At 41.7% G+C, this 26,404-nt stretch overlaps 1 protein-coding gene across 1 annotated transcript in view; it reads left to right on the top strand.

The window, feature by feature from the left end:
• Nucleotides 1–2,186: 2,186 nt before the first annotated feature.
• The window catches only part of RHOJ (ras homolog family member J), a 58,557-nt gene continuing 34,339 nt past the window's right edge, over nucleotides 2,187–26,404 (top strand). The window contains exon 1 of the mRNA XM_061464209.1: nucleotides 2,187–2,983. Coding sequence (XP_061320193.1) covers nucleotides 2,809–2,983 — 175 coding nt within the window. The 5' untranslated portion in view covers nucleotides 2,187–2,808. The remainder of the gene's footprint in view (nucleotides 2,984–26,404) is intronic.

The following is a 26,404-nucleotide window of genomic DNA, read 5'->3' as shown; positions in this document are numbered from 1 at the left end:
CATGGTGGTCTTGGCTAGAAAGTAGTAAAATGAATAGGAATAAAACTGTGTTGGAGAACCACACTCATTTAAACAAGCTTTCCAAGCATTTAGAATAACTGGATTCACGTTTTAAATTCACCCAAGTTTTTCCAAACTTTGTGGCTTGGAACCAGCCAGCTCCTATTGGATTTGTGAGATGGGAATGACAGAGATCTTGTGAGCAAACCTGACCAATTCTAACCTGATTAGTGAAAGAGCAAAAAAGCCCTGGATCAAGATAAAATCACGAGACCTTCTGAGCTTTGCTAATCATTACTGATAGCCCTGTGACTTCCTCATTGCCGTTTGTAGGCAGCTTCATCGTGCCAAAGTAGTGCTTTTATCTACTCAGCTACAAAATCGCTAAACAGAGCCAGAGGCTTGGAGTTTGACCTCAATTGCAACTAGAAAGAAGCTTAAAGAGTAAATCCCTGTAACACTGATACCCCTCACTATGACCCAGCTGTTCTGCTGATGGTGGAAAAGATCAGCAGAGTAAATGCTTAGAGAATGAGGATTTAGGTGGTCAGAGCTCACAAGTTTTCTTGGGTAAACCTCAGCCCTGGGCTGTAGTTTTGAAGTTAAGAGGTCGCCACCTGAACTCCTAACTGTGGGAAACCCTGTAGTGATGCCCTGTATCGGTGGTTGTGATGCTGAGCCTAACACTGTCTACTGAGAAACCTGGTGTCAACACAGAAGAGGACATGAAGAAGATTAAGAACATGGGACATTGTGCACAAATTACTGAATGACCAAGACTCCTGATAAGAGACAGGAAGTAAAGCTCCCTGGGGCTCTCCAGGTAAATAAACCAACCTTGTTTAACACTGCTTACATGTTTTATCCATTTGTCACTTCTTGGAAAAGGTGTTCAAAGCATGTCCAGCATACAGTTAGATCACTGAAGAGCTCTGACAGTGGTGGGGCTTAGCCTGTCCAGGGGAGACTGCAGGTGGGTCTGCTGTGTCCCTTCACAGCAAAATCATAGATCATCTGGTCCAATCTGTCTTGGCAAAGTACGATCTAGACTAGATGGCCCAGCACCCTGTTCAGCTAAATCAAGTGTCCAAAAACTGACGAACACACAGTTTGGGGTTAAAGAGGTTCATTATTGAGGTTGTGTTTTACTTCTGCAGTCTGGGGCTAAGACAGTTTCTTTGTAAGGTTTTTTGGTGTTTACACTTTCAGGTGCGCGTTGCTCCAAGCCTGTATGTGCTTTTGGGCATTTCTTTCCAAGCAGGCATGAGCAAGGCAGCGGAAGCGTTTAGCACCAGTGTGCTTCCCGGTGGAGTCCCAGCGGGGAGTGTTTCCCCCTTTCAAAGCCTTCAATTCTCGTGGAAGGGAAACACAGCCAGTGGGATGTGCTGAGCTGCTGTACTGGGGTTTATGTTAGTGTATGGCTCGTTTCTCCTGGAAATAGCAAAATCTTTCCTGTGCAAGGAACAAGGAGCTTGGCCCCTCATGCGCATATACATTGTTATGTATTTAAATGGAAGAAAGACTTGGGAGGCACTTGAAATGACAAAACAAAGTAGGAGAGGGGACAGGAATCACATAGTTCAAAGCTGGTTTTCCACAGATTGCTATGTGGTGTTTTAACTTTTTATATTTTTTTTTAATTTCTGTTGCTTTTAATTTCACATTTTTTTTCTCTCTCTCTTGTATATACGTGCATACTCTAGGAGGGGAAAAAATCCCTCTTTTTGGTTGTTTGTGTGTGTGTGTGTGTGTGCACGTGTGTTTGAGAGGAAATAAACTTCCTGAGTGCCCAAATTGAAAGATCAATTATTTATTCTTTATGACAAATTCTTTAAAGAGCTATAGACACAGAAAGATGACCTTAAACTATTACCTGCCTACTATACCTCCTGTCTGCCTTTCTACCTCCCCCTCTTCCCCTCCCAAATGGAAGAAAATATCTATCCAAGATCAGAGGAGATGGCATCTGGGAACGACAGACAACCCTGAGACATGAGCACAGCCTGCAGCCTCCCTGTACCCCGCCTGGCTGTGTAGGTCCAGCACCCGTGACTTCCACAGCCTCTCCGAAATCCTCCCGGCCGGTCCCAGCGCTGCAGCCCAGAGAGCAGCTGGAGCACGGGATGGAGCAGGAAGCCTAAAAACTTGGGTCTGCAGAGAGACCTCTAGTGTTTTTCTTTCTCCATGTCCTGGCAGAGTTCCTCCAAAGTACAAATACACACAGAGCTCCCATTGTTTGCAGCCCTTCACAAGCCCACTGATCCTAATATGGAATTCAGCAGGAAACCCATGATTTCCTGACACACAGCAAGCTGAAGAAAGAAAGGAAAAACTCCATTAAAAACCTCCAGGCTCTCCTCCATGTTAGAAATGAAATGGAAAATGGAGTGGATTTAACAGGAATCCCTGATTCCTGCAGCCAAGCTGGAGGAAGGGAAACGCGAATCAAAGCTGCAGGCTGCTGATATTTTTTAAGTCGCAATAAATACTGAGAACTCCCAAGCAGGATGAAGATTTCCTGACTCTGACGAGTAAGAAGGGACAGATAGCTTTTTAATGATATTTCTCTCTGTATATTTAATTTATTCACCTCCATGATTCTCTTTACTGATCTGGTAATTGTTAGAAGTGGCTGTGACAGCCTGGAAACATTAGTATGATTTCCTGAGTTTGAGATTTGCTGCCCCCCCCCCCCCCCCCCCCCCCAAACTCAGGAAAAGTCAATACAATCGCACTTCATTTTTCCTTCATGTGCACTTGGAAGTCCTGGGAGAAGCAAGAGCAGCGGCAGCAGCAGCAACAGCAAGAATGAACTGCAAGGAAAATGACAACTGCACTGACGGGAGCAGCAATAACGCGAAGAAGATGTTAAAATGTGTGGTGGTTGGGGATGGTGCAGTTGGGAAAACCTGTTTGCTGATGAGTTATGCCAATGATGCCTTCCCAGAGGAGTATGTCCCCACTGTGTTTGACCACTATGCAGGTAAGAAAGCATTTTAAAAGAAGTTTAATTGAGGATTGCAGCAGAGCCAGGTGTGAGGTATGTGAGGTAAAGGAATCTCAAGGAGAGGAGAGGATTGTTCAAAGGGGGTGCATGGGTTACTTCTTGTCCAAGAACGTGATTCAGGCCTGGGTGGTAGCCAGGCAGCTTAGATGGCAGCTCATATATTTGGGGCAATGCAGGATTTATTCAGAGAATTTATTTGTTTGTTTCCAATTTTTATTTTAGTTTTGGTGAATAACCAGTGTTAGGGATGCAGTCAAATCCCCTGGGTTTTTGGGACAGCAAATACAATTCTGCCTCCCTCAATTTTTATTCTTGGTTTGCTTCTGAAATTCTGAAGTTATGAACTTTGCAGGCTGCAGTTATAAAGACTACATGTATATACACATAAAAATATGTGCTATTGGTGATCTTGTGCTTCATGGCAAAAGATGCATAGACTGCAATATTTATATCCTATTTAAGCAGTAATCTTTGAGAATATATCCTATTTAAGTAGTAATCTTTGAGAAAACCAACATAGTCTCTTTCTGTGCTGTCAGAGTATAACTCCTTTCAGAGACATTTGTTACTCCATCTATAAATAGATTTTAATGCTATAACTTGATTGTAGGGAAAGCAGAAGTGGTGATTGGTTTGAGTACTTTCTTGTGAGGGAATTTGTAAGTATAAGAAAAAATATGAACATAATCAAGATCATCAATGGTGTTCACTGCATCGCTGTGTAAAACAGACTCAGATTTAAGTACAATATTCACAGGCCTCTTTCTGTAGCAATTACTTGCATTACCCAGCTGTGTCCAAAGTTACCATGCAGCTGGTGTGCTAGGCTAAAACTGTTGCTCAAACTTCTGCTTAAATTTTCCTATCCCAGATTCTGCTAGTTTTCTTCTCTCACTGCTCCTTTGGCTTACAGTTGTTGTTTATGAGATCCCTGAAAAACAAATTCTAGAAGCACTGCAAAACTCATTGCTTATCTTGCAGCAACAGTTGGAGTTTCCCTCATTCTCTCCCCACCTCCTTAAAAACTGAATTTTCATGCCATGGCTTATCATAGATTTGGTATTCTGTAATGGGAAAATCTCTGCTTTCATTCTGGCTTCATGTCAGGTTTAGCGGATGAACTGGCCAAACAAGCAAGCTGTGTAATTGCAGAATCTGATCTGGAAATGTGAAGTCCTGTTCCTCCACAAGAGTGGGCAGCATCACTTCTAATGCAAGCAACACTTTCTTCCCTCTACCCTTCCCACCAGATAAACGGCCATTTAAAAAACAAAACAAAACAAACCAAACAAAAACAAAAAGAACCTTTACCCAAACAAGATATAGGAAAGCATATTGCATGTTCTAAACACACACTTGCATGAGCCAAAAACCCTAAGGAAGCCTGGCTGTGCAAATCTATGACTTACAGTGCAACAGCACCCATTTTCCTGTGAAACGCTGAGCTCTCTTATCCCTCACAGCTTCGCTTCTCAGCTATACACCAGTTGCAGCCCTTCTTTCTCTCTGTGCCCTGCAAATACCTCTGTGTGCAATAGCTGGTGCCAGACCACCTATGCATCAGCCTGTGGCTGGGTGGTTTTGGTGTGGAGCGTTGGGGCACATGTGTCCATGGAGCTGTGCACACACACAGGTCCTGATGCCAGACAGGCAGTCTGGCACTCGGTGGAGGCACTACGCTGAGTTTCTCTTCCCTACCCAACTGCAGGTGACTTGCAAGAGCTTGCTTCAATTTCCTTCCCTCTCTGCCAGAAGTAGTAGAAATTGCCAGTGGGCTCAAAAGTTACTGACAGAGAGGAGGGCTGAGAGAAGGATGGGAAGATGAAGAATGTCACTGTGTAATCCTTATTTCCTTAGGGTATCAGGTAAAAGCAGCATAAATGCAGTTTGAAATCAAGCTACATTTTCAGGGTTTGAAGAGTTAGACATCTAAAATATCTCCAGCTATTTACAGCACATAAATATAAACTAAGAGTGCTTTCAATGACAAAGTTCAGAAAGATAAGGGAAAAAATTAGCTTCGTATATTAACATGTTATTCTAAGAAAAAACCTATTCAGCGTCAGTGGTCAAAACTAGTACTGATCAAAGATGTAATTTCAGGGTTTTGAGAAATCCCATCATTTATTAAACCAATTTCACTACAAAACTGCACATAGAATTGAGCAGTGGAAATTACTTCTGGAGCAGAAAAAGTCCCACTCATAAAACATAAAAATATTACATGGCATAAAACAGAACATAATTTAAAATACTGTGGGTATTGAGAGAGTAAAGAGCTCGCTTGGGGCAACCTTACTGCTGAGATTACAGACTTCAGGATATTCTGTAGCAGCAGCCCATTCAGCCATGGCAGCCCATAGTCGAGAGGAAAGGTAGTACAGTAGTACCATGGGCACAGCGGTACCATGGGCACAGCAGTACCATGGGCACGGTGATACCACAGGCACCATGGCATGGAGGGAGCCTTCATACATGGGCAGATCCTGCAGGGTGGTTGAGGCTCTGTAAAATCACATTTGAATTTACCCCAGGGAACCAGTTTTTCTGCCCCTGCCCTTGCCTCTGCCAAATCCAACTGTTTCAACTTTTCCAAACAAGCTGAAACTGTTTGATTCTGGTCTTCCATGCTGGAAATGCTCAAAAGCAATTAATTGCTACAGATTTTTGTGAAGCTGCACTTTCCATTGAAGGTTTTTCACCCACACGTTGTTACCAGCAGTGGTGCGTTAGCAAGCTCTCCCTCTTGCCTCACCAGGTCACAGCCTGGTTGTGAGTCCCAGGGCATTTACCAATTTCCTTCTTTCTAATGGAAAAAGTAGGGAGAGGGGAAAGCATTAAAAATTGAGGACTCCAGTGGTGATCTCAGAGTAGTTTCTCACTGACACAACTCCAGCAACTCGGGGGAGACAGTGATACTATCCAGCCCAGCATTGGGAAAAGCTCCAGATGCACCACTGCTGTGGCCAAGGCATTAACCATTCATGGCCCTGCAGCTACATGTACTTGCCCTGCTGTGTTGCATCTTTTTAGCTCCTTCCCTGGGCAGGTTTCCATGGGACAGGTGAAGCAGGTGAACATACTGACAAGGGTGGCCAAGAGGAAGCAACCAGCATTTCAAAGGGCTGAGCTCCAACAGTATTAGACCTGTACAGTACTTATTCAGTACCTTTCACATGAAAGGGTTTGAAAAAAACTACAAAATTTGGGCCCAACGTCCCTGTAAGAAATCAAAGGCAGTAGATGGATTTCACCTAAGGAATGAGCAGGCTTCCTGCAGACAACTCATGCAACATTTACAACTCAGATATGGTGCTGTCTGGGAAGAAAAGCTGTTCGTGTTTCACCATGCATGCAGCTGCACTGTGCCAAAGTCCAAACCAGTTATTAGCTCCACACTAGTAATATTCTGCCACAGATTCCACCCACAGTCCACAAAAGCAAATTTGTTCGGGGCCTGTTGCCAGGCTTGGGAGTGATGGATGTAGAGCAGGGTCAGAGGCAATGCCAGACAGATGGGAAAGGCGAATTTGTTATTTGGATACAAAAAAGGTTTATTTTGTTGGATGTATGGAAGTTTACAAGTTTGGTTACCTATCAAGGCATTTTGAAGAGGTTTTTCTAGAGATCAGAGCCCTGGGGTTCCCTCACATTTGGTGAATTTCCAAAGGTCCGCACTGAAAGGTTTTAACCACGAAGTAAATGCTATTTCTATGGCAGGCAAACCAAAGTGCTATCCTAGTGACAAACAGGATATTACTGGCAATAACTGTAACAATAGAGGCTGTTTGGATAGTGAGTAGATGCTTTAACATGCTGGTTCCATTCTGGCTTTCGAACATCAGATGCCGATTTTCCATGAGCAAAGGTCTCTCAGTCGGGGTGACTTGTATTGTGTCTAGCTATGTGAGGTTATAAATGTTTAATTATGGCTGAGGTTGTACCAACAAAATAATTCAATTCAACTAGCAAAGTTGGTTTAATAATACCAAAATTAACTGGCTTGCTCTGTGAAATAAAGAAGTGAGATGTGTGCTGTTACTTAGGCAGCCACCAAGCCTCCCATTTGGTATTCATGAACCCTAAAACCCCAGCAATTTTTAGCATGAAATTTATTCCTCCATAAGTTTATATTCCTCCATAAGTTTATATTCAGGCTTCCCAAAGAGTCGGTCAATGCCCCAAGCCTGTCAGTGCTTAAGAAGGAATTGAACAATGGCCTAAACAAGATGCTTTAACTTGGTCAGCTTCAAAAGTAGTCAGGCAATTGGACCGGATGATCACTGTAGGTCCCTTCCAACTCGAATTATTCTGTTCTGTTCATAAAGTAGATATAGAATAAATATGACCCTCCCTCCCCTCATATGTCGGGACAAACTGGTGAACATTTATATAGTGAACCCATTTGAAAAAAATTAGCAGTGGCATGTGATCAGCTAATGAATAGCATACAGAATAGTTCAGCCATGACTGAAGCTCTGTAAATTAAAAGCAATACAGAAGAAGACAGATGTTAATTACTGTTAGCAGACACGGGTTTTGTTCTTTAATGATGATTCAATCTAATTTGTCTGACTTTGCACTGAAGTGGGCCAGGGTGCTCACTGGTCTCTCAGAGAAGTGATCACAGCCTTACTAGTCAGGCAAGCCATGCAAGAAAAGAGTCTTTTTCTCTGGCATTTTTATCAGAATAGGAGCAGTACTACTACTCTTGCCCATAGCAGATCCATAAATACATTAAACCCTGCCTGTATGCCACAGCACTGACTCAAATCTGTGCTCCTTACATCCACGCATGAAAAAGAGCAGTTGGAAGTGTGCTGTTATTGATCATGGCGCTGTCAGTGGCTGGCCACTCTCAGTCCTGGGGCAGGTAGGAGCACCCAAGGGAGACAGCTCATGCATTGAGAAGCTTTGCCTTGCACCTTCTCCCCATGTGGGAGGAAACACTAACCAAGACATTGCAGAAAACAGATGGGAACTGTAACTCCCAAATTTCTCCATTTGCAGTCACAAAAGCACATCTCTCTACACTTTTGATGTGCTAGTTATTTTTAATTGATTGCTAACTCACACCGATTTCAACCCTGCTTGCCATCATGTGTAAGCAATGGCTGAAACCCTAAACCATTGCTTTATTTCCCTGTTGAAACTTTGTTAGACAGGAAGAGACTGCCTAAGGAGATTTGCAATTTCTGTATGGGTGCTGCTGTGGGAGCCTTCACACTACCACATTCTTGAGGCAGTTGTCTCCTATAAAAAGCTTTGGTAGCAAATTAGACAAACCCTTCATGCAATGTTTGGGGTCATTAAACTGAAAGAGCTATAAATAGCACTGGAAGAGAGCTGTAATGTTTATTTGCACAGATGCTTGCAGTGTGGGTTGTTTGGTTTTTTTTTTCCTTTTAATGTTCATCCAGTTTTGATGGCACAGATTTGAACTTTATCCGTGAGACAAGAAAGCAGTGACTCTTTTAAGATCTGACTCTATTTAGACTAGCAGCTACAGAACAGATATTTTAATTTTGCCTCTCAGGAGCTAAAAGGACTTCTCTGCCAATCTTCCTGGTATCATCCAGAATAAATGAGGGATCTCAATAAAACATGGAAGGTACAACACAACAAAAACCCACCAGTGCAATTCAAAGGTTTTCATAGCTGACTCTTTTGAAGATAAATTTTACAGAACTGCTAATTCTTAGATTCCCCACAGAAGGTTTTATTTTGTCTTGTGTCACATAAACCAGAGGAGTTCTAGTGATCCTCAAGCTTTTTCACATCCAGGAAGACTAGACAGTCTTCGTACCAAAAAAAGGTGCTTTTTTCCTGAATCACCATGGTTATTCCACATTCAGATGAAACAGGCACCTTATACATCCCCAAGCATCTTAAGACCTTTTCCTTCTGAAGGTGTTTTAGTGTATGCAAAGACCTGAGATAACTATCGCTCATATCTCTCTTCCTCACCCACATCCCTGTATTGTCCTGCGGGTGCACAATCCACTTGGAGCCCTTGGAGACACTGGTGTGTGGATGCTTTGTAATCCTATTTACTCAGGGCAGATTGTTTCTACAGCAGTGGTCTGAGCACTGTGGTGACAAAGTCCCTGTTGTCCCCTGGCATTACTGAAATGCAGCTGTGGCTGGGTAGGAGTCTGCAGCACCTGAACTGCTTCCTACCTCTGCTTTGTTACAGAGCTTCTCTTTGTACTGTTGCCATTCCTGGTTTGATTTTACACTGATAAACTTTATGTTACAAAGAGACACAATAGAGCTCTCCACCTATCCTTCACATACCCACCAGCATCCTGCTGATCACCCAGGACTCAGCCCAGAAGCTGCTACAGTCCTATGAAGAGAATTCATTTCTTCATCCAGTATCAGCAGTCAAATAGTTATCCTTGTGTGTCAAACACAGCAGGGAACACTGGCCCATGAACAACATTTACAGTCTAAAAACTAGATGTGGAGAATAAGCAAACTACAATGCACATCAGGAAGGATAGTGCCGGGAATTAGAGGAATAGATGAAGCAGCCATGTTATTTCATCCAGACTTATCTACCTTAAATTCCACCTAAGCCCCTCTGTCTATTAGTTTGTATTAGCTATGTGGCGTTTGAAGGGCAATAGGAAATACAAAAAATACTAAGCGAGGAGTTAGACCATTTGTATGTGTATTAGTGGTTTGGATGTCTTATGATGGGGGTTTTTTTTAAGGTCAGTCACAGTCCAGAGGGGATGGGTTGGAAAGATGAGAAAGTCAAGTGGCTTAAAAAGAGATATTTGTTTGCATGGCATGTGATTAACCCAGGGATCTTATTACTGTACAGAAGTTACAGAGGACAAAATTTTAACAAGGTTTGGAAAAAGGAAGATTGGACCAGATATCAGGGAGATTGAGTGCTATCATAAGCTAATGAAAAAGATTTCTGCAAGACACAATAAAATGTGAGCTACCACCAGCTTCTGTCAGAGGCCAGGATAAGACCTAAATTTTGTCTGATGAATGGCAAATTATCTTAAACGTGCCCCCTGCTACCTCAGAGATGAAGACTTAACTCCCTGGGCTGTGAGTTTGGCCCAATCCAGCATTCTTGTACTCAGTGTTGTAGAAAGTGACTTTTTGGAATCATTCTTCTGATAAATGGATGGGCAAATATATTTTGAAATTTTGCTTATGTAGCAATGGACTGCTGCAAAGAGACATGGAGCACAAAAAGTATTTACAGCAGAAGTGACGAGAAAATGACCCTTTCCTTGTCACTACTGCAAGGTAGTCAGTCTTAGTTTTTCCTTCCACTTCTTTGTGGAGGGAAACATTGCAGGAGGTGACATCAACTGAGAAAATCAAAACTGAAACTGTGGCTTCTGGCCCATGCAGGACAATCTCTACAACTGAACTAACAATCTCATTCATTCATTATCTTAAAATAAATAATCAGCTCGGTTCATGTGGTCAGCCTTCTACACCACTTAGAAGGCAAAACCACTCACAGATGGTGCTCGAACAGGTGTGTGTTGACAGCCAGGTAGATACAGATACTTTCCAGCAGCAGATGCTCCACATGCAGGAAAGAAAAACAAAAACTTAGCAAAGAAGTCTAAAAAACAAAAATTCCTAGACATGTACAAAACTGACTCCTTCATCTCTGCAGATATGGCAGCCTTTTTACTAAATCATCGTAACAATGGCTTAGTTACTGAGTAAGTCAATGCAAAATTTCTCCACTAAAACTTATATCTCATTTTCTGTTCTCTTGATAAACCTTGATATCTTGATGTCTGTGCTCGTAATACATATCGTTATCATCATGCACCACTGTGTATCTTCTGCCCTGCAGGCAGTGCCTTTTCCTATGTTCTAACTTTCCAGTTGTTATGGCCAGACCTAATGACATCATGGAAATGGCAAGGGATGAGGAAGAGCAAACATATTTCCTTCAATTGTTCTGTTCAGACAAAGTCATTAAACAATAATGACATCTCCTGTCAAATTCTTATTTATCTTTGCAATGAAAAAATCCAAGTTATTATATTTCTAGGCTGTTCTTAAGAGTGACCATTCACAAGTCTCCTTTCAGATATGTTGTTCTTGTGTCGCAAGCTATGGGTCTTTCAGCTAAGTTAGGGGAGAAGTTACTGAAGAATGAAAGCTTTATGAATTGCCACCCCAAGTTTTATCCCAAATGTCACTGAGTGAATGAATTCTTGACCAGATTTATGAAACTAACTGGCATTCATCTCTCTTTTTTCCCCTGGATAAGAACAGGGAAAATGGGGTTTTAAATAATGTCCAATAATTAAAAGCTTAAAAAAAAAAATATTTACCTTATTTATTATCCAGTACCACTTGCATTCAAATTCAGAATTGTCTCACCCAAGACAAGCCATGCTATCAGCAGTCTTGGCTGAATGCAAAGACTAGATCTTAAGTGCAATTTCTACATGCACTACATTCTCAAGCACCATTCCTCAGCCAATGACTTTCCCACGTACCTACGTGGACAAGAAAGCTCTGCCGTATCTGAGAATGAATCATTGTTACTGCAGTCCCGAGCACCATCTATCATGTCTCAGCAGTGAGGATACAGCCAGGTAGGTGCGACAGGAGGGAGGGCCCAAGGATACAATCTAACCATGTGGTTGCTACCACCTTTGACTGAAATGGATGCAGTTTTCATTATGCAGTGATGATTTTTCCTGAGTATTTATTTCTTCTGTAGCATACATATTCACAGATTTATGAATAAGAGCAAAGCCCTTTTCTTAGTCAGATATCGCTTTTCTTAGTCAGATAGCACTGTGGGCATGGAAAGTTGTCATATGAAAGTAGGCTCAGAAGGGTCCTGGGGGACACAGTACCATCTGCACCCTGTGGCACTTGCTGGAGGTGGTGGGCCCAGCTAGTCCCCATAGCCAAAGTGGTGTAGCTGGGATCCCAGGTAAGGGAAAGGCACGGAAGACCGTGAGAACTCGGTATTTCAGCTAGCACAGCTCCCCAGACTTAGTGTGGGCCCAGTGCAACAGCAAATCCAGCAGCAAGGTTGCCCAAGGTTTGCCCTTCTGCCCTGGGGACTGGCACAGCAATGAATCCAGAAATATGAAACGTGCCAACTGGTCTCAGGGGAGGGGAAGGATGGAAAAACCATTCACTCACAGGAGAAGCACTGGGAAAAAAAGAAAAAAAAACAACTCCCAAAGGAGGGAGGTAGACAGCTGTAAAAATATTCCCAAGCACAGTGGCACCGGAGGCACAGTCAGAGGGTGATAGCTTGGGAGCAGGAGAGGAAGAGCTGTACCAGGATCCTCACTCCTGATTTAGGACAGCATGTGAGTTTATCATGGAAATAACAGTCCCAGTCATGAACATAGGAGGCAGCACTTAAGCAACTGTAAGAGTTAAAGAGGGATGTGTAGAGGGGCTGGACAACAAGATCCTGCCACAGTGCAGAAGGATTCCTGAGATGACTCACTAAATTCTGAGGGGACAGAGGCCATGTCACTTATTAAATACTCTCTGGCACAGACATCCAGCTATAACTTTGAAGCAGTGATATTAACGATATCTGCTAATGCTCAGCTTTCTGCAGACTTTAAGGACAAGAACAGCTTCAGCAATGAGTGGGAAAACATACATGTTCAAACATAACATTAATTTTTATCCCTTGGGAGATGGGACAAAAAGAGCATCTATTTACAGTAATAATTCTGCTTTGCTGAGAACAGATCATAAGGAAAATCCCATTAGATTGGAAAATGTGTTTTAAGTTCAAGGACTGTCCCATGCTCCAGTTCCAGAGTAGGCAGCCGTCCAGCTGCTGTGAGCAGTTTTGTCCTCAAAGGCCAGACCCTCCCTATTTTGGACACTGGGTTTATTATGAGCAATCTCCCCATCTCTGTTTCAGAACTGGCTAGCTTAGCTCAGTATGTTTTCCTCCAATAAGTAGCCAGAGTCAATGTCTTTTTCTAATCTAATGCCATCCAGAGGGACCTTGACAGGTCTGAGAGGTGGGCCCATGCAAACCTCATGAAGTTCAACAAGGCCAAGGGCAAGGTCCTGCATGTGGGTGGGGGCAATCCCAAGAACAAATAAGAGGCTGGGTGGAGAATGGATTGAGAGCAGCCCTGAGAAGGACTTGGGCCTGTTGGTTGACAAGAAGTTCAGCATGAGCAGACAGTGCTCTTGCAGCCCAGAAAACCAACTGTATGCTGGACTGCATCGAAAGGAGCATGACCATCAGGTCAGGGAAGGTGACTCTGACCCTCTGCTCTGATGAGGCCCCACCTGCAGTACTGTGTTCATCTCTGGGGTCCCCAACACAAAAAGGATGTGGACCTGTTGGAGTGAGTCCAAAGGATGATCAGAGGGCTGGAGCAACTCTCCTATGGAGACAAGCTGCGAGAGTTAGGATTGTCCATGCTGGAGAAGGCTTCAGGGAGACCTTTCAGCTTACTGGTACCTAAAGGGTATGACAAGAAATCTGGACTTTTGACAAGGGCCTGTAGTGACAGGACAAGGGGGAATGGCTTTAAGCTCAAAGAGGGTAGATTTAAATTAGGTATTAGCCCATGGCAGGGAGGTTGGAACCAGGTGATCTTTAAGGTCCCTTCCAGCGCAAACCATTCTATGATTCTACAATAATTCTGGGAGGCCAGTTGCTTGAGACACCGTCCATGAGCAGCAAAATACAGAAACCTGTTTTTTCACTTAAAAAGTGAGGTGTTTCCACCAGGGAATCTCAGCTCTGGAGTAAACTCACACTGAAAAGGCCTCCTGAGACCATCTATTTTTTTGCTATATGTATCAAGCAATGGTTTGTGGAAATAATGCCCAGGATTTTGTCTTGGCCATTTGAGCTTAGACAGGAGTGCTGCTATTGACAGGTTGGGTTGTACAATCCTGCTTCTCAAATGGTCCATATAGACACAGAAATTTCACTGAGGACTCGGGGTCTATCTACACGTAGATTAAAAAATGCCTTTAGAGAGGTATTTTGTAATTGTGTCTTTATTTTTGTTTATTTATAACTACATATAGATCTTTTCATCAAAACACAAAGGATACTATAGAATTGCTTGTAATTTCTATCTAGTTTAACCCCTGAAACCTGAAAACCCATTAAAATTTTCAACAAAAACATGAACAAAATCTAGAAGGGCATTTGTATGCTTTTTTTAAGCCCTTAGAATGATCCTTTACCTTCACAGCGCTGATGTGCTTTGCTCTATGTATATAACCAGTAAATCTCAAAATCAAGTACAATTCCCTTTATCTTGTTGTCTTCTAGTTACTGCTCAGAATATTTTAAGCCTGTTCCAGGAATACAAGGGAGTAACATCTCTCATTAAAAAATACATGTGAAATAAAGCTTTAAGAAAGCAATTTGCCAGGAGTACTGTCCACAAAAATAGGCTCAAACTCAACATTAGAAGGGGAGTTCATATTCCAAAAAATATTAAGCTAATCTTCCACAAACCAGACCTTATGGAAGGACTCCAAATTAGCTGAGCCAGTGCATGACATCATTAATATGGAGATTTTCCCTTGCCATGCATAGAAATATTCTCTGATGAAGTGTGCCACTCGGACATCTTCTGGAAATTTACCTAAACCTAAATTGTTCAGTTTGGTTGAAGTCCAGAGGGGTGAGGTTGCTGTGGTTCTTGTTATTTTAATATTTTAGAGTGTTAAGTGCATTTCCTCCCTAACCTCTCCCTCCTGGGAAATTGCTAAAATGGTGAAATAATTCATTCTTCCATTATTTGAAGCATATCGCCGCATTTATTTCTTTTCCTGTAAAGAGCTCCTTGTAGCAATACTGTCAGTCCCTCCTGATGCTTCCAAGGAAGTAAGAAGAGAGTAAGAAGGAATGTTAATACAGAATGAGGTCTCCAATCTGAAATAATGTTTGTCAGAGGAAATCAATGCCAAGAAAATGGTGGAACAGGAATAACTTTTGTCTCCATATGGTGCTCCCAACCATATGGATTATGGTTTCTCTCCCCTGCCATCTATTTAAATGCATGAATGTGAGAGATTAATACAAAAAAAAAAAACAAAAAAACAAGTCTTGCAACAATTTTACAAGGAAAAAAATATTTTGGTATTATGCTTAACAGGGTGGAAACTGCTGAGGACACAAGGGATCCTTGTCCCTGGCTAAGTGTATTCACAGTATGTCGCAGTGAAGTGCCTGAGACAACTCATATAAAGAGCACCTGACTAGAGAGCACTTTGTACCTTCCATCACATTAAGTCCTTCCAGGTCTTGATCCCCTTTACTGCAGTTCCCTCCATCTTTCAGAATGAGTAACTGTGTTTCCTTTTCTTGGTATTTATTTTCCACATTGCTATTTTTAGGGTCTTCCCGCCTGAAATAATAGAGAAAAAGAAAGACAGTTTGTCTTTGCAAAGTACGCCTTGATGCAGGATGGGACATGGAGCTGCCCAGAACTAGATATGGGTCCTGCAGAGCCATCTCTGAGATACCTTGTTCCAGAACCAAGCCACAGACATTGCACATATTGCGGCTGCCCCACAGGCACTGAGTGATAATTATTACCTTGTGTCTCTTCTGATTTCCTCAAGCACTGTCAAGAGGGTGAGGGTTGCAGCCAGGCAAGACATGAGAGCAGATGTTCTTGCCTTCTGACAGATGTCAGCTCTGCCCAATGGAAAATGCCAACTGAGTTGAATGAAAACTAATGTGCAGCCAGTCAGGTTTGTGCAGTACAGTCATGGAACCACCCCTCAGTGACCGCTATCTATTACAGACACTGCAGAGATTATCCAGCAGCCATGTCTTTCCTGGCAAACTCCTACCACACATATAATAAAATAATTAGCTCAGCATTGTGTGTAAGCTATTGAAGGTCAAAAGAGCCAAGGAGCTGCCTGAAAACAAAAAAACCCAGAAAACAAGGATGATGGGAAAGAAATGTACATCCTTAGAGGATGGAGGGGAAAGGTATGCTTAAGAGAAGACAGTCCAGAAGCAACCCATAAATCGTAAACCAAGTGACTTGTAACAACTATGTTTTGGGCAATATGACTCATGATTTTGATCTTTTGGGGTTAGCAAAAGTTCTCACCAGAGCATTTTTGACAAACTATCCCACCAGGAGAAAATGCTGATTCATGAAAGCTGAAGCATTTTTTTAATACTTGGAAGGACAAATTCTTGAGATCCAGGGCCCTTTGGTTATTTCTGACAGTGCAGCAAGAAAGACCTAAATTGAAAACATAGTATCTGAAGGTTTTGTTTTCATTCCATTGTAAAATGAAAACAAATTGTAAAACCTCAGAAGTTGTCACAAAGCAGAATTATCTTCCCCCTGGCCAGTTCTAGTTGGTTACTGTTATTATCCGTTTTACAGTTACTGTATTGTAATCATTATTATTCAAGGGCAAACTTACTCCCACTTCCTTTAAAATAAATGTTTGTGCAATAGACAAAAATTTCCAAGGGAAATACCTCAAATAATGTGAGTTCAGGTGTGGTTTTAGGCTCTTTCAACATCAAGAGCTGCAGCCATTTCAGGGAGAGGTTAGCAATCGTTGCAAGCCTTAGCAAACCTAATGGTAGAACCAGGCAAACTCTTAGGAGAAAAGTCTTCAAACTGTCACTCACTGTGTCTTTAATATCTTTGGTACAGGCTAGCTACAAAGTGAGTTTTTTCTCCTCTTCTTTGATGACTTTTGTCATCACATTACTGACTAATAAATCCACATTTCTGATTAATAAGACCACATACTTTTGATTTCCAGGAGAAGGAAGTTATTCCAAGAGTTTTCAAAGGTTTTCAAAGTATATTTTCTTTCCACCAAAAACAATCTTGCTTCAGTGAGTGTTTCCCAGAGTTAGTGACACTGGAACAGGGGCTTCATCTGTGATGCCCAGTGGACATGGAGGGACATGTCTGTGGTTACATTCTAGTAATGCTGCTTCTATATTATGGAGGGAATATACAGGAAGGACCTGATTGGGAGCTCATGCTGTATAAAGTTAGGAAGGGCATTACTGTGGCTAGGGAAATTGAGTTATGTACAATAAGTCTGAACTTGAAATTCAACCTATATTGCAGTTTCTGAGACCATTTACAGTCTGTTCACTTCCAGTATCCCCCCTATATAGCTGCATTTTTACCATCTGTCACCTTAACAAACCAAGATGCTGCTGTTTGATAGAAAGGATTTATTCCAGAGTTTAAAACAGTCTGTCCTTCCCAGGAGCTTCTCAACAGAGGGCTCAAAATCCTGTCCTAGTATGAATTACATCTGACCTAAGTAAGTTCATTTGGGGTGTCTGAATTTCAGAAGTTTGAATTTCAGATTTTCTATATGAGCAACCCTTTTTAATGTGCTCCTGCTGTGAGCTGTCGGGCAAAAATAAAAACAGAGCCATCAGAGGTAATGAAAAGGCACCACCAATTGTGCCTAGTATATTTCTGCCATAGAAGAGCTGGAAACATAACCTGAAAGAGACTGGTTTCATTTCCTAGTGAGCATGGTGAGTATGGGTACCTGAGACTAGATATAGTCTCTATTAGCTGTAAATATTTATGCCTATGGCCATAATACTGGCTTTTAGTCTGATGATCTTCAGTATGAGGAAATGGTGGTAAATACATTTTGATACTGAAAACAGAGGAAATAATATTTAAGCAATCCTTTTGAAGGTTAGCTATGAACCCACACAAACTGCTGGGTTCATCTGGAAGGCTCACAGAGCTGGGGTCAAGCAAATCTAAGTCAGGAAACCCTTGAAGTGAAGGAATGTGTGGCATATAATAAAACGCCAACAAGTAGATGAATAAAGTAAGGGAAAGAAAATAATTTCCTTAATGCATTTCTGTGCAAACTGCTACTCTCCCCGGAAATCAGAATGAAGATATTTATGACACACAACAAATAAATTCTCAAGAAGGAAATAACAATTTTCCCCTTACGTATCAGCAGGAGATGCAAGGAAATGTTCATATAATAATAATTGCATGATCTATTTTTGAAAGACTTATTAGATTACAGAGAATCCATATGTTGGCGATGTTGATTCCCAGATTTCTTCCTCTGTTATATTACTTTATATATGCAGTTAGAGAAGTACCTATAGTTTCCACTTCAGGGAATTTTCCTCTAAAATATTTGCATAGATGCCTTTTGATAAGAAAGACAACAGTCCTAATGCCACCATTTCACAAATGCAACCCCTATTAGTTTTGGGGGCTAGTAAATGAGCATTATTTCTCTCCATGGTTTTATTAGTATATACAGAAGAAAAGAGGGTCATCAGCAGGGGAATATAGATCCCATCTTGGCATGGGGCAGGGGCACTCTGGCGTTGGAGAATCTCCCAAATACCTTCTCAGAGAAAAGCAACTCTTCCATAATCCCAGTAAGGGCCAGACTACACCAGCAACAATAAGAGAGAACAGTAACAGGAACCAGAAAGGGCAGATCACATGAATAAAATGGGCAAAGCCAGGAGGGAACCTGGACCTTGACATTCATGCTGTATAATACAGTCATTTTGGGGTAGAAAAAATGTAGTTGGATGGAAGAGTTTTCTCTCTTGTCTGGGCACCTCAAGCTGTGGCCAGATATGAGAGGATGGAAAATATACATCTTCCTCTGTCTCTTAAGGCAACTTAAGTCAGAGTTTTTGAAGGCACCTTGTAGAGCTGGCTACTTTATTCAAATTCAATTTGAAAATAAACATTTTGGGTTCCTTGGAAAAATCCCTCCCCTCATTTGATTCCCAAGAGGTTCAAATCCCCTCATTCAGCTTCCTGAGCTGCTGAAGGCTCCCAGTTCTTATATGGCCAAAAGTCCTCTTACAGATATCAGCGTCTTCTCTGCAGGATGGCAGTAAGCCCATCCCTCAGCACCACCTCATTAGATTATAAAATGTTTCATTCAGATGCTGATTAAACCTTTAGCTATAGAAACACAAATGCTAAGCAGGAGTCTCAATATCAGAGATTCTTAATAGCTGTAGAAGATCATGTTAGACATACCACAATTTGTGCAATCACCCATTTGGAGGGAAGACCACAGATTCCCTTAGGTCAGCAAAAATATCTGGTAAATGGGTGATGATCACTGACACAGGGAGTGCAATGGATACACTCCAGATGCCTTTTCAATATCCAATGGGATTTATGTCCACCCATTGACAGATGGAAAACTTCATTTCTGGGGGGGGGGGGGGGGGAATACACACACACACACATACACACACACACACAGACACACACACACACATATATACACACACACATATATATATGGGTTGAGTTTATAGTAAGGTAGCCAAGACTAGATTTTCTTTTTGTCATCTTCCTATTTCTAGAAATACCTCCCTCTGCCCTCTTGGAACTGCAGAATGTACATATCCCAGACATGTAGCTGGCTTTAAAAGCCCCAGATCTTAAACTAGGAAGAAAACTATGGAGATCAATATGTCTGAAGAAACAGGGGTGGGAAAAACTCCAGAGAAAAGTGTTTATGAAGGAAAGCAGATTTTCTAGAAAAAATCTGCAGTTTGCCACATACTCTCAGGTAAGGAAAGAGCTTTTCCAAGTGAGAGAACATACATGGCAACAGAGGCTGGAGAACTGTTCAAAAGGATACAGCCCTGGGACTGCTCTTGAAATTGTTGTTTCACTTTGTTAAAAGAATTACAAAGTGAATAGTAAACTTATGATGATGAAATTATACATAGGATCAAAATAAATTGTCCCCAGTGTTTCCCTGCTATTACAAGCAGACATATAATTTCTCCATAACCAGCCCCCAGATTGCTTTAACACTGGCTTTCTGGATACCAATTCATCATTGACCAGGTATATCCTGTGAGGTGTCTGACTTCATCCCTCTTGTTATTAAACAACAGGGAGTCTGCTCAGACACCCTCAGCTGCCTTGCAAACATAGCAGTAATCATTAAGCATTTTAATTTAAGAAGTTTGAAGAGATATATAGGTATACAATTCCTGATGGTTTTCTCATCTTAATTTCTCCAGAGTGTCTTAGCAGTGGTCAAGCCTTCTGTTTTTCAGAATCTCCTCCCAAACTCAAAGTCTGAAGATCCTGTGTTTACAGAGGAATGTCACTGTTCTGGAAGGGAAGAGATTTTGAGAAACCCCTTTGTTCTGAAATCCTCTTAAAACCAATCCAAACCAGTTTCTCAGTGATTCTCACTGGTGCCATATAAACAAGATTTGATTCTTGTATCTTTTCCATTTTCTCACTGTATCTTTGCCATTTCCCCACAGAAATAGCACCAGATGGACATTATTATTTCACACTCTGGAGACTTCAAATGTTCATCAGCTCTCCCATTCTGTGAGCTCTCATTACCAAGAGCAAGAGAGATTTCTGTGCTGTTTGGTCAAAACCCACATTTCATATATGACCACAGCATAATAATGCATACACTGCCTAATGTTAAACAATTCATTGCACACTACTGAATGCTGAATAATAAAATGAGCCACTGTCATTTTAGACTATCTTGATCATTATAGCCCTACGGGCAGGAGGCATCAAAGTTAATAGAACAGTATTTAATATTAAGTAGTAGGATATATTAAGTAAATATTAAATTTGACCCATAAACAATCTCTAGTATAAGCACAGTAATACATGAGAGCTCATGGGTTTTACATAAAAGCAGGTTTGTGTCAATACTCGTATTTTATTTGGAGGGAAACTGGCATTGGGAGGGTCACACAGCTGCAGAGCAGGAATCAAGGCCAAATCAACTGTGTCACAGACCAAAGCTTTGCCCACAAGCCACCCTGTCTGCCATTCCATGTGCACACAAGCTGCTCCTGCCTTCAAGTTTCACCTGGAAGAGTTCAAAGTTTCAGCCCTTTTTCCTTTGCCAAAAACACTTCCCAGCTGGCCATATACATCATGATTGCTTCTCTCTATGTTTCAGCATCTGTTCATTGAAATACGGTCTTCTGAAGGCAACATGCCTGTTGTCACAGCTGGGGATTTCATCCTGTGCCCCAGAACCTTTCCAGCTGGGCAACCAGGCTTTCCCTTTACTCCTCTTCAGGCTGTTTCTCACAGCCTGGCTGTGTCCATACTCACACAAGTGATGGAGATTGTTGAAATCTGTCCTGAGGGAAATAGCAGAAATAGAGTATGAAGGACCACAGACCATTGCAACCTCATGTGTTTTCTGCCACTAACAGCCACCCTCCATATCTACCAGCAAGACTTCATTTAGCCCCCATGCAGGTGTAAGCATATGTTTGCCTCCATGCACATCAGGAGGCTGAACCCTTAGGAAAGTCCTTTCTATAAGTATGTTAACAGTCTGGGTTTAAACAGTAATTAGAGATAGGCACACACTTGCGTATTTTGCTGAAACAACCCCAGAATGAAGAAAGCCTGAATTACACAATAAGAAAATAACACTCTTCATTTATTAAGCATGTCTTGACAGTCCATAAAAAATTTCTGGAGCTTTCCTCTTGCCAAATATTTCTCCCACTTCATACCATAGGTATGCTCCTGTTGTGCTGGGAGCAGAATGGCAATATTATGACTCATTTCATATTGTAGGCTGAAAGTACCGTATTTTGTTTCAGAAAGAAAGGCGTAAGACTTAAAAGGCAGCTTTATGTAAACTATACTCCAGTATATGCTGGAGCGTATTTTGATCAGTTGCACCATCCAGTCCCTTTTCAGCTGCAGCCCTGGCTGTTCTTATTTTTAAATTTATAACTGTGCTGGGAATATAGTGTGTCCAAATTAACTTACAGTGAGGGAGTTAAATGATTTTTTTATGTTTCCTCCCAGAGTAATTCTCATGGCAGTAATTGCTGCCACACACTTTTGCCATCAATCCAATGCTGTGTCTCTGCTAAAGCACTCAGGCATAGATGAACTGATGCTGCTCTTGTGTCTCATCAGGGCTATTAAAGCAATCCAAACCTTTTTGGTTTTCAGTCTACAGGGAGTGGAAATTATCATTCTCCCTCTTTGGTTTTGCACAAATTACATGGGGTTTGCCCACCAAAACTACCATGGGCTGAAGGTTTAGATATAAGTTTGTTTTGATGGTGGGATGGAAGTGAAAAGTAAATTAATTCCTCAATTTAACAGATCATACAAAATGCCTATGTTGTTTGGTACCCACAGGTTTCATTCATAACAATCAAGCATTGTCCCTCTACATAGGCACAGACATCAGGTAGCACCACTGATCCCATCATACCTGAACTGGAAACTTCAGTAGGGCACATGGCAATTCTTAAAACATCCACAGGGTTAGAAACAAACTTTGGGAAACAAGTTGAATCTGCAGTATTTCTAAATACAACTGCCATGTCTCAAAATCAAAGGTGCATGGACTGTTGCTGATGTTTACTCTGTTAAGTGTCCTAAACACCAAGCATGCTTTTCACTTGTGACAAGCGAAGACCACATGGCAGGGCTTTATGAGCCACACCAGCCAGCTATGATTTCTAGGGCTTGCCTTTTGACGGATAACATCAGTATACTTATCTGGAGCACACAGAAATCATGTAAAATGTTGGGGGTTCCTGTACATCCAGGCCCAGCAGCTGAAAAGTATGTTTCCGTTCTGCAATTCAGATTTTATACCTGTGGTTTGTGTTTAACCGGAAAGGGCCCTGACCACGCTCTGCACAACTCAGCAACCATTACACATCAAGGAAATCAAAGTAGACAGGACAGTGCTTTAAGCCTCCAGCCTGCCTTGGATTGGTCTCTAGCCAGAGATCCTTCCACCCTCCTCAACCAACTCATAAACTCGGAGCTTTACTGGGATCAGCTGCACCTGATGCTTTTGGTTCAGGACCACATTACTCAAGGGAACTTTGAGTCCCCAAAAGGGTCTACTCCAAGCAGATTTTTTTCCTCATATTAAACAACAGTGCAGAATACAGGAGACTTCCTTCAGAGAATATAGGTGCAGATAAAGCCTTAAAACTGTTGTTTATGCAGAAGCAGCTGGATGGCAGACAGAGGCATTTTACTTTTGGCAGCAGCATCCTTACTAGTCCAAAAACATCACCCCCCATCTGACTCTGCAACCTGCCTACCTCTGAGACAGCGCCATGCTCCCGTGGGTGCAAACTGGGGTTGCACACAGCACCTGCGTGAACAAGGGAAAGGGGACTGCAGGATTAAACAGACAGGGTATCAGGGTGGAAACACATGTCCTGTAAGACCCTTTCTCTGTATCGGGTCATTCTTCCAAAGAATGCTCGTGAAATGGAAAGTATCCCAGAAGGTCACAAAAATAATAGAAAGTTTAGAAAATAAGGTCTGTAGGAAAAAGCTTCCACTATTATAAACATCAAGGCTGGGGATTGTGTGGAAAAAAATAATACAGTCCAAAGGGACTAGCAAGGAACAGAGAATAGGAAGCTGAGGGCAGAATGGAATCCTTTTTTAAGGAGTTCATATTGACAGAATAGCCTAAATGACATCCAACAGCCCAAAATCTAGAAAACAGGTTTTTAGTTAATTGCATACTCTAATCTCTCAGCCAGCTGTAAAACTAGATAAAATGCTCTATGAAATTCATGTGGCACAGTCATTGCATACACTGCCAAAGCAAGACTGAGCAGGAAGTGAATGATCATTTACATGGCCCAGCAGCACATCTTTACCTCTGAAAGTCATACTATCAAATTTTCTTCTGTTTATCTGGTTGAATAAAAACCTACAATAATATCCAACAAAAGCCATTACACCCTCAACCTACTGTGATGGTTGGAGAGTGAAAAGGCACAGTAAAACAACCTTCACAGCATCCCTCCTTCTTGAATTCAGTGAAAGGCTCAAGTAGAAGGGCATGTCTTTGATATCCCATTTGCTGTGCATGTCTTTGATATCCCACTTGCTGTTATTATAGCCTCTGGTTTTCAGTTTTAAACCTTCTAATGGTGCAGTAATGAGCTTTCCGTCTCTTTGCTGACGTGGTTGATGCCTGCAGGTTATTGAGTTTAAAAGCCAAAACACACATAGAAAATTTGCTTCAGGGTTGAAAAAATATATATCATATTGGAAGGGTGGGATTCAATTAGCTTTTGTTCTCCCAAATCTCACATAAATAAGCATGCTCATATATCTCTCAGTACAAGGCTAGCTAAACCAAGAGTGCCTGTTCAAACTGGAATCCTACTAGTCCCTGGTGGGTGGCAGGAACATATGTGCAAGTTACTAGGCTTGAAATTTAGTACTTTGCTTCACAAAATGACCACATGGATCACATGAGAGATTGCCACTCACTGAAAGAAATGTGTACGGGGCCAAATCCTGGCAGCCTTAATCACATGGGCCAGTGTTTGCCTGTTCTGGGGCTGCAGCTGCGTTCATTGTTGGTACCTGCATCAGGATATGGTGCAGACCTGTTTTGGTCTTCAGCTGTCATTGAGTTGTTCTCAACAAATACACAGCAACAATCTGTAGAGATTAATGCAAGATAAAAATAATAATAATAAAAAATCCCAACCACACAACAAAACAAGTAATTTCCAAATCCTGTCATGGATAATGCTTTATAATCCATGAAATAGCTGTAACACAAAACACAAAAAAAAAAAAAAGAGGGAGAGAATTTAGGGTTTTTAATTATCCCTATTGCTACATTATAACCATATAATTATACACCAAAACACATATTCTGCCTTTGTAAAATTTCTGGTGTCATTTCTCAGCCATTCAAAGCAGCCATTAAATGATGTTAAGAAACAGTCTACATTGTCTGCTGTATTGCCTGCCTCCTTCTCCTCTGCTTTTGTGTTTTCTTCCTCTTTCCTCCTCCTCCTCCCAGTCAATTTCACAACTATAAAATATCACTGCCTGTCTCAAACTGTGGAAACTGTGAGCAATTCCACGGAAGTCAAACCTAACGGAGGTGGAATTCTTCAAATGGTGAAAGAATCTCATGGTCAGAGAAGGGGTGAAAGCCAGTGTATGGCAAGCGTCTTAGTCACTAAAGCCAGTAATGACAGTGAGCATGGAAAAGCATTGCTCACGATGCTGATGACATGAGAAGAGAGTGCTGTTAATCTGCAAAGACTGCCTGAATGTTTTTCTGCATGTGTGTGTGAGGGGGTGTGCATGTAAATATGCGCCTATTAAAAAAAAACGGGAATTTTAGAATGCTAATTATTGGTGCAAATGAGTCCCCTACTACTACAGCTTCCACGCCTTCTTGTAAAAGCAGGTGCAAATCTCGTTTGTGGAAAACAATTTATATCTAAATATATATGGCCAGATGGGCATGGTAACTCATTGCTGCTTCAGTCACAGAATCACTAAAAAAAGGTATTATTAAGACGGGCCCTTCCCAAACTATCCAAGGACTAGTGTCTGATTTTGGTAGTTGTTTAAAATGATGTGATGTTTTGCTTGATATAGAAAATCAAAGGCACAACTGAGCTTTCTTTCAGAGCAGCACTGACCTCTCGGGACAAAATGATGGCAAATTTTCAGAAAACACCAGGAGAGCTTAGAAAAGCTCATCACAATGCTTTTGCTGTCATTGCTCCGTCTGATTTCCTCGGGACAGCTGATGGACAGCTGTGCCACTGGAGGTGGAATTTCAATTAATGACTTAACATTTTAGTAAGTAGGGACTGTAAGGAAAACTTAGGGAAGCAAGACAGCCATATTAGCCATATTTATGAGCTTGCATTCAAGCTGGGCCTGTAAAAGACAATGCAGTCTTTTCTGTTAAATATGGAAAGCTGAGTACAACAGAGCCATTTTCCTAAGCATGTTGTAGACAGTGGAGCCATTGGCTGGTTTTCATGTTGTGCAAAGCTCAGTCTTGCTGCTCATAGCAGATGGAGTCCCCATTATATTCCAGAGGCAGTATGCACACATCTGTGCGTGGCATACAGTCCAAATTCACCTCTTTTCTGAAGTAAAGATGAGTCCAGTTTCTCCAGTACTTAGTACTTCTGAAAGCTTCTTCCTGAAGCATATTTTTTTTTCCTTTCCCCTACTTTCTTTGTCCATATGTATGAGATGAGCAACACTTCTTGTGCCTGGTCAGAAGCCAGGAAAGTATCCCTGCCAGCAAGATTAGCTGGAATCATCTTTATTTGTCATTACATGCAGCCCATGAGCTCACCTTCAGAGCAAGGGCAAACTCTGCTCTGGTGATCTGAGAGTTCAAAGCAGTGCCCTAAACTTCGCCTGTCATTTGGTGTTGGATCACACTAGCCATGTGCTACTTGAGAGGTGATTTCTATATAGCCACAGAAGGGGCATCACCCCATATCAGACTTGTACTTAACAAGTTTGAAGCTGCTGTAATTTATCAACAGGACTAAACACCAAATGAGCATTTTCTTCTGCTTTGGTTGACCTTAAACACCAGTTTAAGCCATCTAAT

The sequence above is a fragment of the Pezoporus flaviventris genome, unplaced genomic scaffold (genome assembly GCF_033815535.1).
Source record: "Pezoporus flaviventris isolate CSIRO_AGI_PZ_B2104156 unplaced genomic scaffold, CSIRO_AGI_Pfla_v1 ptg000036l, whole genome shotgun sequence".
NCBI classification, from domain to species: domain Eukaryota; kingdom Metazoa; phylum Chordata; class Aves; order Psittaciformes; family Psittacidae; genus Pezoporus; species Pezoporus flaviventris.
The sequence above is the reverse complement of the archived record's forward strand: the minus strand, read 5'-3'. Positions and strand labels throughout refer to the sequence as shown.